Below are 21,108 nucleotides of genomic sequence, written 5' to 3' on the forward strand. Positions count from 1 at the left end.
GCTGATGGCTACGATCTGGACGATTTGTTTTTTTTTAAATTTCGAATGTTAGTCGTTATTTTTAATACTTAGGAAATTCGAGTTTGACTACAGTTAAAAACTTGAGCTACTAAGGGTGTTGTGATTAATCAATTAGAGAAATTTTTTAATTAACAATTAATTTGTTTTAAAAAAAAAAACGATTAATCGATTATTAATCGATTAATTTATGAAAAATAAAAATAAAGTTTCTCTTTAATTACACAATAAATAGTATTATTGAGTTTTTTTTTAATATAAATTAATTTTGTTTTCAAAGTAATAAAACATTCCACTGTAATAAGAATATTTATAATATTATAATGGTTAAAAGAGGCAAAGAATTTTAATTGATATAGTTATTGAAAACATAATAAGTTTTATAACTAATTCGTAATACGTTAGTGAAAAACGTTTCAGAAGTTCAAATATAAGTTTTATAAGAAATTTTTAATGTAAGTAAATTTAAATAACGTTCATTTCATGTCCATTTTGTTTCTGTAAAAGATATGAGCGAAGAAAGCATAACGAATCAATAGTTTCGTCATTTAAGGATATTCTCACTTTATTACAAAAGCCCTGCCACACTAAAACATCTTTCAGCTTCGACCGACGATGGTGGAATAGTTAACAAAGCATTGTACATTTGTTCAAAGAAATGACTTCCACTTCTTTTGTTAATTTTGTCCAAAATGCTCATTTCTTTTTTAATATATGAAACATTATTTTGAAAATTTACTACAGTTGAAACATTGGTGTTTTTCTTTGATAAAATGCGATTCAATTCTTCTTTTTTTGTTACGTTTTCAGTTCATTTATATGTAGCCTCATCTTCTCAATTTAAATTATTTTCATTAAAATTCTCATCAATGAGAAATAAACGATGAACAATTTCTTTAATTGTTAGATTAATTTCGTTTCTTGTTGATCGTTTTAATATTGCATTTTTTTGTGTAAGTGCTTTTAGGAAAGTGTTGGGACCATCTAAATATTCTAACAAGCCTTCTACATTAATAATTCTATGTTCAAATATTCTTTTACTTACTGCTTCATAGAATTTCATACCCGTTTCACTTGATTGAGTTTTCAATTTGGAAAGTAAAAATTCAAATACTTAGCATCAACTATATTGCAATCTCGCCTTCCCAATGTTATTGAACTTACCTCAATGATCTCTAATGATTGTACAATTTCCTCAACCTGCTTAATTTCACAATTTGTTGGATGTAAATGAATAACTGACAAATTTATTAGTACTGATTTTATTATTTCTTTCAACTCAAAAACTCTAAAGTGCTTATATTTGTATAAAACCTAATCCTGATATAAAACGTCGATTAATCGTTCTAATTTTTCGAACAATCGATTAATTAATCAAATCAAAAAATAAACGATTAATCGATTAATTGATAACAGCCCTATTCCATATGTATCTAACAAAATTAAATGTTTTTCACGTTATCTTACAAAATTATTTATTTTATTAAAGAACTTAACTTGAGCATTAAGTGTAAAGATTTAAAAAAGCAGTTGAATTTGTATTCAAAAAGCTATAGTGCTTAGGCTACTCTCATCCCTAAACCCCATTTCCTCCACGACTTCAATATGTCACAGAGAAAACGTTGGCTTAAGTTACGTCATATCAATATAAAAAACGTTTTTTTTTAAGAATAAAGTCTTTTCAAGTTTGGGGCAGAAGCATTTGTTTCTAGACTAGATAAAGTTAACACCCGACTGAAATTAGTCTCCCAGCTGTAAACTATCGATCTTTAAGCTGGATTTTAAAGATTCCGGGTTTTCAAGTAATTATATCAGAAGGTATCGGACACGGTACAAATTGATATGACTTATTAAAATAAAATTAACGCCGCAGAATATATTTCGTTTTTAGCTACTTTTTCTGATATAAGGATATTGATTTGAAAATAAAAGGTCGTTTTCCATTAGAAAATGTTTACATGGAATGGTAATTGAAGTTTTAAATTTGTCCACAATAGAATTTGATTTAGTTTTTACCCTTTTTTTTAAACCTCCTGATAATATGTTAACATAAAAAAAAAGCTTTTCATTCGCTATTTGCACGCATGCGCAATTTAAGAAGCGCGGAAATTGTCTACTTATTTTGGAAGGTGCCTGGCATCTGGAAACCTATCTTGCCTTTGGCTCCACTTACACAAAAATATACATCAGAAGGAGAGAATATTTTTCTATAAAATAATTGTAGTTAGTTTTTGGTGCTAGCTTTGTAATTAAATTTATTGTATTAAGTGTTGTGATTGTATCATAATATTTCGACAACAACAGATACTGCGACCAATTACGTAAAATAGTAGGTGTAAAATTTGTTCTATTTTATGTCATAATACCATCATATTTAAATATGTATTTAAGAAATGACGTTGAAAGAAAGTTACTAAAACGAATATAAAATATTAATAATATACGATATACCCATACATAATGTATACTGCATATTATGCCATTTACTATTATGTAAAATCAGTGTAGTATGTGAATATAATGAAATTTTGTTACAATAGTTTACATTTTATTTTTTTGTCATTGGTATGTTGCAACTTTTCTCTTAAAAATTGTAGAATTAAATTGAGATTTAGTTCTTCTATTGTTGCAGGCTCGAATTTAAAAATGGGAGGAGAAAAAAATGACAATGAACAAGTTAATAGTGATGATGAAGAGGAAGAAGAAGAGTATGTTGTTGAAAAAATCTTAAAACACAAATTAAATAAAAATAATGAAATACTATACTTTTTAAAATGGAAAGGTTATCCTCTTGAAGATAATACTTGGGAACCTGCATCTAACCTTAATTGTCCAGAACTTATAGAACAATATGAAAAAGAATGTAAAGAAAAGAAGAGAAAATCTAATAGTAAGGCAAATGATAATGAGCAAAAAGAACCTAAATTAACAGAAAAGCCAGTGCCAGATGAAAAAAAGAAGCAAGCTAAAAGGAAGCAGTCTGATGAAGGGTAAGTAACTGTTAAGTGTAAACGTAAAATTAAAGAGAATATATTTTAATCAGGAAAATAAATCATGTAAAACATGATTTAATGAGTTACTAATGTTAAATGGTGTCCTGAATAAAAACTTTTTTCACACTGGCCTATAATCAAATATATTTTTTTATTTTCACATGTATTTTTTCCTTTTTATATACAGTACCATTGTGAAAGAAAGTAGCATCTAGGAGATTTCTAATAAATTTAAGAAAGATGGTAAAAATATATATATATTTATTACATTGTATCAGAAAAAATATAAATCTGATTAAAGGTATTCAATTTTCTAACCACAGATAGTCATTTTACTAATATTTAGTATGAACACCTCGGTTATTAACAACACCTTTTACCTATAAAATGATAAAAAATTTTAACAAATGTGTTAGGATTATTGTACCATTTTGCCTATAGAATGTTCCAAATCTTATTTAAGTTCCTTGGCAACCTTTCCATCTTATGTCTAACTAGTCCCAAACAAGTTTGATTATGTTCAAATCTGGTCTCAGATGGGACCAAAGCATGGTTTGAAGCACTCTTTTTGCATCCAGATTTGGAAAAAAAAGTTTTCACTTATTTACAAATGTGTTTTAGATTTTTAACTTGTATGATAAAATTATCCCCAATCGGTTGTTGTCACAAAGTTACAGGATAATTTTGTAAAAAATTTTGGGATTTTTCCCCTGTAAGCTTTTCCTGTATTCTCACAATATCCCTCATTTCTTTATTTGAAATGCATCATCAAAATCATTTCCTCCATGTTTTACTTTTAAAAACTCTTCATCTTATAGGGTTAACTTCTTGAGACAAACAGACTTTTTATCCACTATATTACTAGTTTCAATAAATTTAATTATGAGGAACAATTCAAATGTTCTGCTATTTGCATTTGGTTATAATCTTCATGAGACACAATCACGCAATTTCTTTTACAAATTGATATTTTTGGCATTTTATCAGTATTTAAAAGTATTCTTATCAAAATAGAATAATTTTGAACTTAAAAAGAAATTTTTTGACAAAAAAATGCTTAAGTCACAAAGAATTTAATAGTAGCTAAAAAATCTTCCTCAAACTATTATTTATCAAAAGATATTCAACAATAATGATTTTAAAGAAATTAGATAAATGATACAGTTGCTAATATATTCATTTTTGAGAGTTGGTACATGTTCCTAACAAATAAACAACAAATATAAGAATATGCGAAAAATGATATGAGTTTAGATCACTTGAGATCATCTAGTAATTATCAATAAAAAGAGTTATATAAACATTATTATAAACTAAAATAAATAAAAACAGTTCTATTTTAAACAATAACACTTTTTTTCTATTTTTTGAGATTTTTATATAATTTTAATTAGCATGCATATATCAAACAATATCAACACTTTATCACTGCAAAATCTTTATCACTGTTTATTGCTTAGAATAGGTCTAAGTTCCTTTTTTTTTGCAGACAGTGTAAAGTTCCTGCATCACTTTGATTGCATATTTGACACTGATTGTTTCTTGGTATCTTGACTACAGATGGCTTCTACTCCAGTGATTTTTCAATGACTGCAATGCTCTTTTGTAAGGATGCAATACTTATGACATGTTCTTTAAGTCATTTTAATTGTACATCTGATTGGTAAACTAATAGTCTGCCCAATCATACAGTATGAATCTGCATACCTTCTCCAAATTTGTCCTTGTTGTAGGAATGAATGCTAGAATGGCTCTTGAGTTCCACCTTGCTTTACTGATGTTAGGAATTTTTTGAAAGTAAATGAAACATTTTCCTCAAAGAACCTGAATGCTTGTTTTAGATGATTCAAAAAGTTTATATCATCTTTTCAGCTTGATTTATTGAGAATTTTCTCTGCTCCATTCATAAATTCTGCTTTAAATTCCTCATACTTCTTTAAAAGATCAAGCATAAATGGATACTCAATGTTCAATAACTTGATGCTCTCAGCAAGTCTTATATCCACCACTAAATGGAGAAGTCTGTCCAGAATGTGGTACTGAAAAATTATATATTATGATTTGTTGATAGCCATCTCCAAGAATTCTGAGCAGTTGGGCAACTATTTCATTCTTTTTCCCAGTGTTATCACTGGTTATATCACCAACAGTCATCTTTATTGAATTCCATAGATTTAGACAAATTATAAATTGTGATTTGTTGATAGCCATCTTCAAGAATTCTGAGCAGTTGGGCAACTATTTCATTCTTTTTCCCAGTGTTATCACTGGTTATATCACCAATAGTCATCTTTATTGAATTCCATAGATTTAGACAAATTATAAATTGTGATTTGTTGATAGCCATCTTCAAGAAGTCTGAGCAGTTGGGCAACTATTTCATTCTTTTTCCCAGTGTTATCACTGGTTATATCACCAATAGTCATCTTTATTGAATTCCATAGATTTAGATTTCTGGAAAGTTCAAAACAGTTCTCTAATCTTTTAGAAAGTATTAGAATTTTATACAAAGTTGTAAACAGCTGCTAAAAGTTCAAGAAAATTCTTTAAAAGTTTTAGGAACTTTTATCAAGTAAGAGTAATGAACCAGTCATGTTAAATATTGGCTGAACACAATGAAGTTCAGCACCCTTTAATCACTATATACTCAAAAACTACTTAAAAGAATATTCTCTTTTTTTTTTTACGGAAGCTAATCCTGTTGTTTGACTGTGTTGACGTTAAGTATTGGTTATCATTGTTATTGGGTTTAAATGAGTAAATAAGTATTAAATTGAGAGGTTTGGAAGTTTTTCTTTAAAATCCTTTGTTGTCACAAGTTGATATTTTAAAACTAACCAGTGTTACTCAATTTTCAGTTGGATTTATTCTGTGGATTTAATATGAAGAGACTCAATTTATTAGAAGAAATGCAGGAAGTGGAAAAAAGAAAGGATTTATAAATATATTTGAACCAAAATCAATTATTTGCTCCATAAAGGTAAATCCATGTCAGTTGCAGAGAGATTTTGTAAAAAAAATTTAAAAACAGCCAAACTTTGATAAGAAAACTTCTTAAATCTATATATAGAATATAAAGCATATCATAAAAAGAAGCTGATGGATAAATTAATGCAATTCATCATTCAAAAAGCTACATGAATTTTTATGTCAAGAAAACTTGTGCATAATGGAAGACAAATAAACCTATTGCAAAAAGGACTCTTTAACAAATGACAAGCCAATAATATTTTCAATCAGTTGAAAGGTATGTCACCAACAAGTTCAAGTAAAATTTAAACTGAAAAATTTTATTTTAGGAATTTTTAAGAATTCTTTGTTAAATGACATTGTAACACAAAGACAGTTTCATTTATATTAAAATAGTTATGTAGCACGTATGTTTAACTTATGTGTTCATACTTTGCACCCTAAAAAACATTGATTCATTAAGTTTTATTTCAAAGTTCTATTAAGGTTTCTTATAATGCAAATAAAAAAAGATAGGAACTGTATCAAATGAATATAATTTTAAAAATAAATTGCTTCAATTCTTAAAAGGTGTAATTATTTTTATTGTTTTGCTTTTTCTTTACGTAAGTTTATTGAATAATAAAAGAGTTTGTTTATTAATGTTTAATATTTTCATGCTTATTATTCTTAAATTTTATTTTAATTTTATATATGATTTTTATCACCTTTTTAATACCAGTTAAACAATTGAAAACAATTGGCTGCAAAATATACACACAAAAATTAGTGTTATTTTTTTGTTTTTTTTTTATGATAAGTTCATCAAAGAAGAAAAAGAAATCAGAGAAAAATATGAATGGTTTTGAAAAAGGTATGGAAGCCGAAGAAATACTTGGTGCTACAGAGACCTCTGGTGAAGTTCATTTTTTAATTAAATGGTAAGTTACTTCTACTAAAAATACTTTAAGAAGTAGATATTTCTTATTAGCACTAATGTAATGAGAAAAAGATAAATGATACCTCTCTGTATATATGTATTTAAGACTCGTAACTTTTTTGTTATCATTATTCATGTTATCATTTTTCATAAATTAATCAATTTTTATTTATCAATTACCTTCAAGATTGAAATCCATAAAATAATATGTTGCTTGTAGTTTTTGAACCCTACTAACTAGACAATATAAACAACATTTATCTTTGTTTTCAATTTGTATCAAAAAGCAAAATAACTAAAACTGTAAATGGTTATGATAGTGAAAAATTTAAATCTTAAAGAATTTCACAGCTGTTAATTCAATATTTCAAATTACTTATAATGAACACCTATTGGTATATTTTGCCTTTTGGTATGAACACCTATTGGTATATTTTGCCTTTTGGTATGAACACCTATTGGTATATTTTGCCTTTTGGTATGAACACCTATTGGTATATTTTGCCTTTTGGTATGAACACCTATTGGTATATTTTGCCTTTTGGTATGAACACCTATTGGTATATTTTGCCTTTTGGTATGAACACCTATTGGTATATTTTGCCTTTTGGTATGAGCACCTATTGGTTTATTTTGCCTTTTGGTATGAACACCTATTGGTATATTTTGCCTTTTGGTATGAACACCTATTGGTATGTAATCCCTTAAAAAGACTTTTTTCTTTTAGCTTGTTTTATGAAATTAGGGTTACAAATTTGCAAACTGTGTAAAAATACTAAACGTTAGACATTCTCTTGTATTTATTTATAGTATATATCAACAGATCTAATTTTGCTTCTCATATAGAGTTGTTTTCTATTTAATATCAACTAAAGATAATGTAGATACTTGGCAAATAGGATGACCACTGTTCTCCTAAATGCAAGAAAATTTTTTTTCATTCTTAATTTTTAAATAAACAAGTTTAGGGGCCATAGTGATTGGCTAGTGATATTTCTATAGTTTTTTTATTATACCTACTATGTGCTGTTATTAGGTGAAAATATTACTAATTTTATCTCATAAAATATAGTTTACCAGTATATTATTACCCTGTTCTCCCTATTTAATAAAGTTCTTCGGGGGTGATTTTTTCAAAAACTTAAATTTATATTTTTTACATTACAATTAACTTAAAGCTGATTGATTTATGACAAGAATGCAGGGTTATAAAAACTTTTTAACCCTAATACTTACTAGGGTATGGTTCCTAAAATCTCTTTCCTATTTTTTGTTTGTTTTATATTAAATTAGATCAAAATTCATCAACAGATTTCAAATTACATCAAAAAAAAATTTTTCATTTAAAAACTAAAACCATTTAAAGTTATTTCAGCGGGTATTTGGAGAAAGTTTTAAGCTATGCATGGTTATAAATCTTAAACAAAAAGAGATTTTTTGATGAAATTTGAAATCTATCAATGAATTTTGATCTAGTTTATAATAAAACAAAAAAAATAATTTTATGATTAAAGGAGATATAGTTCTAGGAATGGGACAGTTAGGGGTTGGGGTGGGGTTGGTTTAGCTCCAATTACCTTTTTTTTTTTTTGCTAGTCATCCTCATTCGACACCAGTATCAACATACTAGAAATTTGAGTATGCCCCATGCCTCTTTGTTACATATCTTGAACAACAAATTTCCTGGGCACTCCCCTAAAATATGAGATTTCTCCCCATGCACCCCACTAAAAAAAAATTGTCTTTTACATTTTTTGAATGAGGAAATATTTTCTGATTACACTGATCAACAAAAAAAAACTTTCGGAAAATATCTTGGAAACCAACACTTGTTTTAAGACAAGTAAGACATGCTGATTACAAATATAGAAACCATTTGTCTCTATCACCCACCGTTGTTGAGATATTTGGCATTGACCATTTATATATGTTTAATATTGTATCAAAGCAAACAACTCGCAGGCAAGTTACAGTAGAGCATATATCGCTGAATAGAGTACTACTTAACATAAATACACATAGTTTAAGATATAATACACTTGTAAAATACATAGGTATAACGTAAAGTTACTTAAATTAAAAGTTAGTTTGGTTTGTATTTCTTGGCTGTAGACTTGCGTTTGTGCTGACAATTTGGCATGTTGCGCTGAAGCATCCAACAATAGTCGGCTAACATTGCTGCACTCCATCAGCCTTGATAGCGTGACTCCATCACCGAGATGTCCTGATGGAAACGTTCACCATGTTCATCACTAACAGAACCTAGGTTTTCTGGAAAGAAGTCGAGATGTGAGTCGAGGAAATGAATCTTGAGGGACATGTTACAACCCATTAACTTGTACGCACTAATGCACTTCTGCACAATATTTACATATTCAGGAGATTTATTATTTCCAAGGAAATTGGCTACAACAGACTTAAATGCCAACCATACTTTTTTTTCAATTCTGCTGAGTAAATCTTCGAAGTGACTGTCTGCTATGATCTTCCTATTTGTGGACCTATGAAAACACATTCTTTCACTTCGCATAACTCAACTCTGGAAACTTGTTGCATAGGTACGGAAAAGCATCTGAGTTTTTGTCTAGTGCCTTCACAAAGTTTTGCATGAGCCCTAGCTTTATATGAAGTGGAGGCATAAGAACTTTTTCACGCTCAACCAATGGCACACGCAGGACGTTTTTACTACCTGGCTCCATTTTATCTCTAATGGGCCAATTCTTATTTATATAGTGGTGCTTCCTATCTCTGCTGTCCCACTCGCAGATAAAGCAGCAGTACTTGGTATACCCTGTCTGCATTCCCATGAGAATAGTGATCACTTTTAAATCACCACACATATTTCAAATGTAATCGTGATAGCAAATTTTTTCAAGACATGGTTTCGTACATCTCTTTTAGATGAGTAGAATAACCAACCGGTACTGATGCATACATGTTTCCATTGTGTAATAATACAGCCTTCAAACTTGCCTTGGAGGAATCAATAAATAGACGCCATGCTTCAGTCTTATGTTCTACACCTTTTGTTAGTGCCAGGTCCCGTACAAGGTCGCAAAGATCATCATTATTAATCAAATGAATTTCATCATCATCAGGATTGTAGTCAGAGTCTGCCATGTTGCTGGAAGACGAACTTTCTTCTTGTGTTGCATCATCGACTCTGTATTCTGTAGGTGATGTTGGTATTGGACAACTGACTGGATCATGTGGAATTGGTTTTGAAACCAAGGGAATATCTGAATACTTCACAGATGAACGAGTCTTGTATGAGAAACCTGTGACATTTGTCAAACAGAAATAACAGTCAGTGATGTGGTTGCTTGACTCACGCCATATCATAGGAACTCCAAATGCCAGATGGTTGTTATTTTTAGCCTTCCTTATCCAACCCCGTAAGTTTCATGCACATGTCAAACAAATGAACTGTGGTGCCCATGACTTGCCGCTGTCAACCTTTGAATCAAAGTATAGTTCATAAGCTTTTCTCAGAAATGGTGTAAATGTCTTTCGGTGGCTTTTGTCTGTGAGATAGCCGCACACATAACAAAACAAGTCTGGTGAATTGATGCAGCCTCTAGACGCCATTGTTTTCACTGAAAAAAAATAGCAAACATATAGGAACGGTATAACTCATAATAAACACACAACTCATTAATAAACATACAGTTACAAATTAAGTACACTAAATTAAACCAGCAATTCGTTCATTTACATCAGTTTATAAACATCCAATACACAGTAAATCAGTCACTTTCACTAGACACTTGTCATTCATATACTTATTACATTTCCTCACAAGGGAGAATTCAATTCACATAAAAAGGAAAATATCAAAAATCACTAAATTAGCATTCGATAAAAAATAAATGAACTCAACAGGGTTCATTTCTGTAAAATGATATTAGTCTTCTTAAAAGACAGGTGAAACATTACCTTACTCAGTAGAAAACAAAGCAAACTCGAAATAACTAATTTCAGTCTCGATTAAACCACTCAGGGGTTTTCACTTTAAATTACTATGTTTAAATCAAATACTTTATTCATTACTCCTTATCTATAAACTAAAATAGCACACACGGGATCTTTTTTAAGAAGCACAATATTCAAACATAACTTCACTTGATCACAACAAACAACGACTGCCCTGCACATCTTTTACCGGACCTATTTTCAGAACAGAATATATCATTTTAAAATATCAAAAGAATATGTTTAGTGTTGCCATCTGTTATTAACTTAGTAAACTAAACTCTATTTTCTTATTCATTCGTAACAATAAAGGATTTAAAAATGTATGTTTATGTTAATATCTTAAAAACCTGACGTGATAGAGAAAAACGGTTTTCAGATTTGTAATCAGCATGAAAAACTGCTTTAGAAAATGTAATCATCAAACAAGATATTTTTGGGTTGTTATTCAGTGTTATAATAAAAAAAAAAAAAATTTCTTAAAAATATTTAGGGGAAAAGTTACATAAAAGTATTAAAATCGTGTCAAACAAGTTAACGCAACAGTTTTTAAGCTTATTATAGATAGTAAAACGCATCGAAAACAATCTTAATAGGATCGAAATAAAAAGGAAAGAAGGTTAAAGTCTTTAAATTTTAAAAAGCTTTATTACATGACTTCAATTCAAATCTAAAGTTTTAACATGAGCTATATCGAATATATATTCCTTTGTTTACTTGTGATTATAATGCAGAAAACAGTTGAGTGTTGGGTACCTAAGTACAATATCTAATAGCTGAGTACAAATCACTTGGCAAGTGATCTGCGCTGTCCGGTAGGAGTTACTGTGCAGTGATCCTTACTGGTTAAGTATTCCGCGCCTCCTACACCGGTTTAGGAGAGGTGTTTTACTTGCAATGCTACCTGTCAACTTTTTTTCAAGTGACAAAAAATGTTCAAAACATCAGTGTGGTATTTTTTTATTTATTTTGTGTGTGTGTGTGTGTCGAAATTTAATTGTTCTTCTATCTCTTAATTTCATTTTTAAAATAATTTACAAACAATTAAAAAACAATTAAATGCAATCTATTAATACACTGTATCTACTTGATTACACATGTGGTGCTGACAAAACTTAGTTACATATCTAGACTGTTCTAGCCGTCGTGGCCATGCCCCTCAAGTATCAATATAATAATAATCAAATAAAATGTTGACCTTAATTGAATAAGTGTTTTTTAAAAGGGCTGGTTTGACATTTTTTATGAAATTCACTTTTTCTGTGTTTCGTGTCGTTCTATGATAGCTTCATCAGTTTATGTTAAAAGTGTGTTTAAATTTTATCTTCTTGCACAAATAAAGCCACCTGAAAGTTTTTGATTTTTTTAAAAAAGGCAAGTTGGCTTCAAATACGCCCTTTTTAAAAAAATCACTCTCCAGCTGATTCGTATTTTTTGCCGCAAAACGCGGAGAATGGAAACAGTTTCGATTTCGAAATATTCGAATATTTTTTAAAAGGGCCAATTTTTCGAAATTTCATACGTTAATTACTAACAAACGAAATGTTATAACAATTATCAAAGTGCACTAAGATGTTACTCTTGCATATATTTTTTAAAAATATATTACACAAATTTTGTATATTTAATATTAAAAGATATAAAGAGTTTTTTTTAGTTTTCTTAAAAACGGGTTTTGAGCAAATCAGCCCTTTTAAAAAACACTGATTCAATTAAATTAGGTCTTGCTGACTTTGTGGAATTCTGCTTGTTTCTAATACGTCTATACGCAATCTTAATATTTTACACATGACAGTGAGATATGACCTAAAACAGTCAGAATTTGATCCTTTTTTTTATTATTATTTTTAGAACTTAATATTTGAGTTGAGAATTTAAGTACTTTTCTACCTAACAAGTCTTCTTTTTTTTTTCTCAGTAAAATGCTTTTCAAAGTAAGTATTTCTAAACTTAAATTTTGTAGGAAAGGTGTAAATGATGCAGAGTTAGTCTCCTCAAAAATTGCTAACTTAAAGATACCGCAGATGGTAATAGCTTTCTATGAAGCACGTTTGACTTGGTCTTCAACTAGCAGTAAGTTCGTTATCTTAATTGCGTGAGTTTTTTATGTAAAACCATTTCTGCGTTATACTTAACACCTTGTTCGATTTTATTAAAGATCGCAATGCAGATGACAATGAAGAATCAAAAGGAAGCCCGAAGAAAGAAGCTGAAGTTGTAAAATAATGACGTAGCTAATCATTTTTGTGCAGAAGAGTCGCAGCTATTTTAGTTTTAACGATTTTATGGTCGAGAGATTCGCTACGTGAATCAGATCTACTTAAAAATACATCTTGAATATTCGAAATACAAGTGAACAGTTAAAAAATATGGTTGTTACGATGTTTTTATCATTGATAAATTAGCTTTTCTGGATACTCGCTCTTGTATTTCTAATTTTTCTTAAATTGTTGATAAACTTCATCAAAAAGGGATAAACTACACGTGAATCAAATCAACTTATTTTCCATCATTGCTTAGCTGTTCTTGCCCAATATGTAATTTTCAACAATTGATTATCTGGAGGGTAAAACGTCACCGTTTAGTGGTTTCGAAATCATTTTAAAAACTGGACTGCGATAGTTTTTGTAGTTCTTTTTTTTTTTTTTTTTTTTTTTTTTTTTTTTTTTTTTTTTTTTTTTTTTTTCAAAGTTTTCTTTTTTCAACTAGACCATTTTTTCCTAAAATTTAGTTCAATGTAAATCTTTTTGATTACACACGCTAACGATGAAAAAGCTTTTCAATTTTACCTAATTCCTGTGTTGCTGATTCGGAAGATAGTAATAAAGTCGTATTACCCAGCAACTTAAATTTTTATGCCAAAAATATTCAAACTAGTTTAAAAATTCTTAATCGTTCAACAAACCTGAGGTTGGTAGTAAAATCGTATTGTTGGTTGGTAGTTCTGATAAATGGTGCAGCTAATTGTTTTTTTGCAGTTAAAATGACCTCGAATTGCAGTGTTTAACCTACAGCCAGAGGTCCGAACAAAATATTTTATTGTGAAAAATAAACTTTAGCAAACTAGTTCAAAAAAAAAAGTTAATTTTCAAAATTTAACAATTCATTAAGGGGTGTTATAACCGCTAATAACCAACAATTTTTTTTTTAAAGCTAATTTTTAAAGTTCTTTTGCACTTTCATCATTACAAATGGATCTCATTAAAATATGGGAAGTTCTATTATTTTCTAGAATGTAATACTTTTTTTTTAATGCATCAAAGGTACATTATTTTCTATAAGTCTCCACGCAACTTTATAAGCGGGTACACCTGTCATAAAATGTCAGATTAAAAACTCCATTATCGACACTGTATCTTAAATGAATTCCAGCTCGGTCATTCCGCCGGTGAGATCGTATATAACATAGGCTAAGTCATTGATCTAGACAGCATTATCAAACGCACTAGTTTAAATTGCTTTTAACGTTTTCATTTCAATGACTTCCAACTCGAGCTTTGTCTGGTTATCCAACTGAAGTTGATTATGAAGCGGTGCGCAGACTAATGGAGGAGGAGAATCCAAGACTCAGTAACCGCTGTATAGCCTCTACACGCTATTATTCTCACACATCAGTGTTGCACTGTCTTCAATTATTTGGAAACTTTCTAAAGTTTGAAGAACGGGCAGAACCAGAGCACAATATTGGTCTTCATCAAAAGAAGTTCATGTTATCAATGTGGTGGGATGTACATGGCATTGTGCATTTCAAGCTTCTTCTTCTCAATCTACTATAACGGCTATGCAGAAAGTCACTCAAATGCGACCACAGCACCAAAAGATTTATTTTCTGCTTAACAACGAGCGGTCGCACGCGGCAAACTCGGCATGGCTTAAGCTAATACAGATGAGGTGGGAGATCCTGACTCACCCCCCACAGTGTTAATAAACCCTCTAAGTGACTATCACCTTTTTTCGTGTCCTGCAATTTCACATGTCAGAAAAGTGTTTTGATTATGTTTTCCAGCTCGAAGCCGAAATTTGTAAATTTAATTATTTAGCTAGTAAATGGAGAATTGTTTTTGATAATAGTTGCGATTACATTGTAGCTTAATTGTGTTTATTCAAAAAATTTTAATGAACTAAACTATTTCATGAAAGAACATTCTTTCAAAACTAATATTTGATTTGTCATTAATAACATTAAGAACGGGAGTTTTAAAACAAATGAATGGTCGCAAGCTCTGCCCAACTTAGTGAATAACTTGTTTAAGCAAGGTAAAGTATTCAGATTAACACAAAAAGCGACTAATATGACATTAGGAACCATCAGCAATTTTATTAAATATTATTTAAACACTTGAAATAGAAAAAATCATTCTAGAGTAGTCAAACGACACCCAAAACTGATTAACAATTTGTAAAAAAAAATGCAGGAAAAACAGTTTTGATCAGCACTAAAAGCGCCAGACCTTCTTGAAAAAGAACTTGGAATTAGTGAATCCAAATCCGGATTTCGGAATTTCGGAATTCCGAAATTCCGTCATATTTTGAATTTTTAAAAATCCGGAATTCAAAAACGCAAATTCCGGATTTTTCGAATTTAAAAGTTCGATTATTTAATTCTTATTTTATTTTTGAAGTTATTTAAACTGTTTTTATAAAAATTTCAAAAAAAACTTTTGTTTTGTTTTTATATTATGTATTTCTTCCGTTCTAAAAATTTTAATTTTTATTACTAAAAACGTTTTTCAAGAACAAAGTTGTCATCCTCAGTAGTATAATACAACAGTTTTTAGTAATAAAAATTAAAATTTTTAAAACGGAATAAATACATGATATAAAAACAAAACAAAAGTTTTTTTTTGATGTTTTTAGAATTTCGAATTTAGAAGAACTTTTACTATATATGGCAGCATTGTGTACTTTCATTGTTATAAATTCAAAAAATTTAAATTTTATTAGGCTTAGGCTACTGCAAATGGTTAAAATTTTTTTTTTAATGAAATAATAACATTAAGAAATTAAATTGTATGCAGAGCAGACAAAGTAAGTCATTATATTAATTTTATGTTTGAAAAATTTTGTAGACTTACATTGTTATTGTTTTAAATCCCAACCCAAGTATGGTAGATAAATCTGAAGAAACTTTTATGGACATTTCAAAAGAAAGCTTATCAAATTCTGTGTGGAAATATTTTCTACGAGGGAAAACAAATCAGGTGGCGAAATGCATGCAATGCAAGCAAGTTTTAAAGATATTGGGTGGATGTACAACTCCCATGCACACACATCTTCGTTCTAAACACAACACAGTTTTGAACAAGCGAAAGTTTGATGAAAATACAACAGCTTCTACATCTGACAGTAACGATAGTGTTGTGAGCACAACCAGAAAAACGAACACGATCATTGATTTTTTCAAGTCAAAAAAAGATGAAACTTTTCCTGCCGTAGTAGCTAGAATGATTGCTTCTGATGGTTTACCGTTTCGTGTTTTTTGTACGTCAAACGATTTAAGAAAATGTTTAACAATGCGTGGATTCGGTGATATTCCAAAATCACCCACCAGCATACAGAAAGTCGTGATGGATTATACTAAAAAAATTAAACAATTGCAAATTGCTGAAATTAATCAATTAAAAAAGAATTTATGCTTTAGTCTAACATTGGACGAGTGGACGTCCTCTCGAAATAGACGTTATATGAATGTTAACGTTCATGGGTCGAAAAATATCTGGAATTTGGGTCTTTCTCGAATTAATGGTCGATTTGCGGCTGAAAATTGTGTAAAATTGTTAGAGGACAAGTTAGAATCATTTCAGTTAAATATAAGGAACGATATTTCGTGTATTGTAACTGATGGTGCTTCTATGATGCAAAAAGTGGGTAGATTATTACCATGTGAACAAATTTTGTGTTTTGCTCATGCAATTCAGATTGCAATTGTAAATGTGATCTACAAACAAACAGAGAAAGAGGTAGATGAAGATGATTATGAGAGTGTCCTAGATCTGGACTCTGATGAAGAAGATTTAAGTGATGATGAAGGAATGCAAGTGGGGACGAGAAATGAATGTGATGTAGAAATTACTGAAAAGTTTACATTGCGAAATGTAATCATGAAAGTTCGAGTAATTGTTCGAATGTTTCGACGTTCCCCTTTAAAAAATGAAGTGTTGCAAAAACATGTGAAGGAAGATCATGGAAAGGAATTGCAGCTATTGCTTGATTCGAAGACTAGATGGAGTAGCCTGATGTCCATGTTAGAACGTTTTAATCTTTTGAAAAGTTCAATAAAAAAGGCAATAATTGATATCAAAGCGGATACATTTTTGAATGATTCAGAATGGAATATAATATCTACAGTTTCTAGAAATTTGAAGCCTATAAAATTAGCCGTAGACGCGTTATGCCGTGCTGATGCAAATTTACTTTCTGCGGATGCAACATTTACGTTTGTGTTAGAAAATTTTGATGAGAATGAAGAAATTGGCCGTGAAATGAAAAAAGAGTTTGAAGTTCAAATTAATCGAAGAAGAACTGTGGTATCCGATGTTCTTCAATATTTGCATAATGGGGGTAAAACCAAAATTCACAAGAACATTTTGCGTCGCTCGAAAACTGAAATAACCAAAATTATCATATCCCTAATCCAAAGACTTAGTGGTGAAGTAGCATTAGAAATAGACCCGACAGTATCTGAGTCTACTAAAATGGATGACGATAAACCTATCGAATCATTGGAAACTCAGTTATCCTTGCAGGAAATTCTTCAGCAAAAGATAAAGGAATCACTCTCGGAATCACGGTCAAAAGTTCTACAAAAATCATCGATTCATTCCGAAATTCGCAGTGAAATAAAATTTTGGGATGAAGGGGGATCCCGCGGAATGCTTTTGGAAGATCTTTACAAAAGTTTATTAACAATTCCACCAACTAGTGTGGAGTCAGAGCGCGCTTTTTCCGCTGCAGGAGCATTTTCAACAAAAATTCGATCAAGGCTCAACGACAAAACATTGGATACTTTGTGCTTTTTAAGAAGCTTTTTCAAAAATCAAAATGAAAATTGAACTTTCATTTTGCAATTTTATTTATGTAGTTCAAAAAAATTTTAATATGAAATATTTCCTTATTTTGTAATTTGTTTTAATTTTATTGTTTTGAACTAAATACATTTATGTTAAAAAATAATGTACTTTCTTTTCTTTATATTTTTTAAATTCTTCTATAATAATTCCGGAATTAAACCGGAATTCCGGATTTCATCTCCTGTATTTCCGAAAATCCGGAATTCAGTTTTTTACAAAAAAATGGATTCACTACTTGGAATTCAAGTGATCCCGTTTACTATTTAAAATCGTTTGAATACGATTGGATTTAGTGCAAGAGTTCCACGCAATCATTCCTTTCAAAACTTTATCAAGAGCGAAGAATTGGATTTACTAAGAAATATGTAGACATGCCATTATCAATTTGGAAGAAAGTCTTGTAAACTGACGAGTATATATAATCTTGATAGAGCTTAAAATCTATAGAGAAAGGAAAGCGAAGCATTTAAACTCAGTTACATTTGTTGAACAGCGAAATTCTGTGGAGGCAATTTTTTGGTGTAGGGATTGATGGCTTGGAATGGAAAAGAAAGCTGAGTTTGTTTATGGGATTTCGGACTTTGAGGTTTATGTGAACATTCTCAATAAATAACTTTTAGGCTTTTTTTCGAAAAATGCGAATGGGAAATTTTCTCTTTCAACAAGGCTACGACTCCAAGCATACGTCATACGTCTACGTCATACGTCAAAGATAGCAAGATCGAATTACTTGAATGGCCAGTTAAAAGTCAATCCAATTGAACACCTGTTGGCTATTCTGGATCAAAAAGCTGGTAAATAATCTCTCAAAAAGAAAGACAAGCTGAAGAGGACTCAAATTGATGAAACACAGAAACTTGTTAAATCAATTCAAAGCCGACTCGCAGAGATCATAAAAGACAAAAGCGGCCAACTCGATTACTAAAATCACAAAAATTAATTACTTGGAGAAAATCTCAAACACGTTGTTCGGATATTTAACGTTGAAATTTGTTAAGTTTGAATGTTTCGTTAAAAAAGCTTTGAGCAAAGAAAGTTAATTAACGTAGTTTTGTTTAAGTCATCTGAAATTATGATTAAATTTGCCAGAATAATTAAATTTTTTCATCAAAAAATCCTTTTTTTTTTTTGAAGTATTACGCAAAAGTTTATTTTTTACAATAAAATCTTTGGTTCGTTATACTTGTCTTTCTTAATATATATGCTTTTAGTTCACACTCTAAGAATGGCTACATCTCCTAACATTTTGTTATATATGCAGTAACTTTGTAATTAAAAAAAATCAAAGGAATATTATTGATTTATTGAAAAAATGCCTATTATATTTTAGTTTAGAAATGGGTTAATGAGGCAAATATTGCATTCCTTTTCCTAAGATTCTCGACACAAAGTATGCTTATGTATGTCAAGAATCTTGCGAAAAGGTATAAGAAAGAGAAGAAAGCTTTTAAATATGCAGTAACAATGGTATGGAGTACTTGTCTACCCAAAACGTAGTTCAGCTGATCAGCCCGTAAAACATGGACCAGGGTTTTTAATCAACCTCATCTATTGATGGCCGGTAAAGCATGGACAAGGATTTCCTAAGCAACCTCAGTCTATTGATGACGCTAACAGTCCTTTTGGGAATTTAGTGAAAGTAAACAGAGTACAAATGAGTTCCAATGTTCTCCAGAAAATTTAAAACTACACTTGTTTTAAACATTTTTTGGAGTTCGGAGCATCTGTTTACCATTAAAGAACAAGAGATTAACAGCTCGTTTAATTTTTCGAGCAGGAAAAAGATTTGCTTTACTTTCACGATATTGACAGTCTAATGAATGAATTTGAAACATTGAAATATTGAAAACAAGAAAGAAGATTGGAGACTTTTTATAGACTCATCAAAACGAAAAGTTGTGCTCAAATGAAAAAAAAGTGTGATTTTATAATTTTTAGGTATCAAATTTTCGTCATTTTGAAATATATAATCGGTTATACATAGTGAGAGCATTATTGGTAATAAAAAAATTAACAAATAGGATTTCAGCACCCGAAAATACACAAAGATTTGGTTTTTCAAAAGTTTTTTAAAACATTCTTTGTTGGCCTGTGTAAGCAATTAGATGAACGTTAACTTAAAAATGTGACAAACTGTGTTTTTCTCCGTGGTTATTAGATACACGCGATAATTATGCAAGCATAAGACAGTAATTAAGTTTGAGTGACAGAATAATTTATTTTTTTTAATATTCCTTTTTTCCTTTAAATTGAGAAAATTATCTATGCATCGGCCTTTGGTTCAACGGTTTTTAAAGAAAAGTAACGCATTTAAAGTCATTTATAAATTTATACGCAAACACATACGATTCTAGGAAAAGATTGCAATACCTCCCATACCTAATGCTTCCTTGTTTCAACCCTTTAACACGCATGCGCAAACTTGCTCTTCGATTAAAACCGTTACTTACTTTCATAATAAGTTTTAAAAAATAAATTTATAATCAACGTAAACTTGTCTCGCCAATCAACGTAAACTTGTCTCGCCAATAGTAGGTACGTGTGTAAAATTTTCAAACCATTTATTTATTCAAGTTTTGTATATGGTTCGAAAGAGCTCTGAATTTGTAATAAAATGGTGAAAACTTTATGAAAAAGAATCATTACAAAAAAAGTTGTGCTCATTTAAGTAACATTCTTTTTATGAAGCATTGCTTAAGAAAAATGCAACTTTCGTGTAAAACTCGCGTTCGGCTAACGGCAGCTTTGTAATAGAATCATTGTTAATTTGCGCATGATTTTGCATAGTGAAATGTGCAAAACGATTAAAAAACGTATAATCCGGTCAAAATAGACAAAAAAATAGTGGTAGATTTGCAATAATTCGCATAGAGCTGAAAATTTGTACATACCTTGAGCACATTATTACAAATAAAGTATTAAAAGTCCCCATCGATCCCATATCTGCAAAAAAAGTTATTCAAGGTTTAAGATTTTAAAAAAAATTTGTTTTTTTTAAAAAAAAAAGAAAGGAAAGTTTTAATCATAAAAATAGATCAAACAAAAGCGAACAGCATCTTAACGCATTTTTGAATAAACTGTTTCGTCGGCTTTTCTTTGAACTTGTATAAGAACAATGAAAAATGCTTTTTTCAACTAATTTTTTCAACTGATTTTTCTCGTCTGA

At 30.0% G+C, this 21,108-nt stretch overlaps 1 protein-coding gene across 2 annotated transcripts; it reads left to right on the top strand.

Annotated features, from left to right (window-relative positions):
* Window positions 1-2,085: 2,085 nt before the first annotated feature.
* LOC145190296 (heterochromatin protein 1-like) lies at window positions 2,086-13,289 on the top strand. Of its 2 annotated transcripts, none has more exons than XM_090090751.1 (5): window positions 2,086-2,347; window positions 2,651-3,008; window positions 6,782-6,901; window positions 12,836-12,945; window positions 13,031-13,289. In XM_090090751.1, the coding sequence occupies exons 2-5, from the start codon at window positions 2,665-2,667 to the stop codon at window positions 13,096-13,098; spliced, it is 642 nt and encodes a 213-aa protein (XP_089946877.1). In that variant the 5' UTR covers window positions 2,086-2,347; window positions 2,651-2,664; the 3' UTR covers window positions 13,099-13,289. The 2 variants fall into 2 exon arrangements, with proteins under 2 accessions (XP_089946877.1, XP_089946878.1); XM_090090752.1 differs by having other exon boundaries at window positions 2,103-2,351.
* The last annotated feature ends 7,819 nt before the right edge of the window (window positions 13,290-21,108 follow it).

The sequence above is a fragment of the Hydra viridissima genome, unplaced genomic scaffold (genome assembly GCF_058129835.1).
Source record: "Hydra viridissima isolate aposymbiotic clone 2 unplaced genomic scaffold, HvirCarnegie_v1 scaffold_6, whole genome shotgun sequence".
NCBI classification, from domain to species: Eukaryota; Metazoa; Cnidaria; class Hydrozoa; order Anthoathecata; family Hydridae; genus Hydra; species Hydra viridissima.

Bases quoted from the DNA above. Each gene is read 5' to 3' on its own strand.
- LOC145190296 (XM_090090751.1), top strand. From the start codon at position 2,665: ATGGGAGGAGAAAAAAATGACAATGAACAAGTTAATAGTGATGATGAA. The intron at 3,009-6,781 runs GTAAGTAACTGT...TTTTATGATAAG, and splicing joins AGGAAGCAGTCTGATGAAGG to TTCATCAAAGAAGAAAAAGA. The intron at 12,946-13,030 runs GTAAGTTCGTTA...ATTTTATTAAAG, and splicing joins GACTTGGTCTTCAACTAGCA to ATCGCAATGCAGATGACAAT.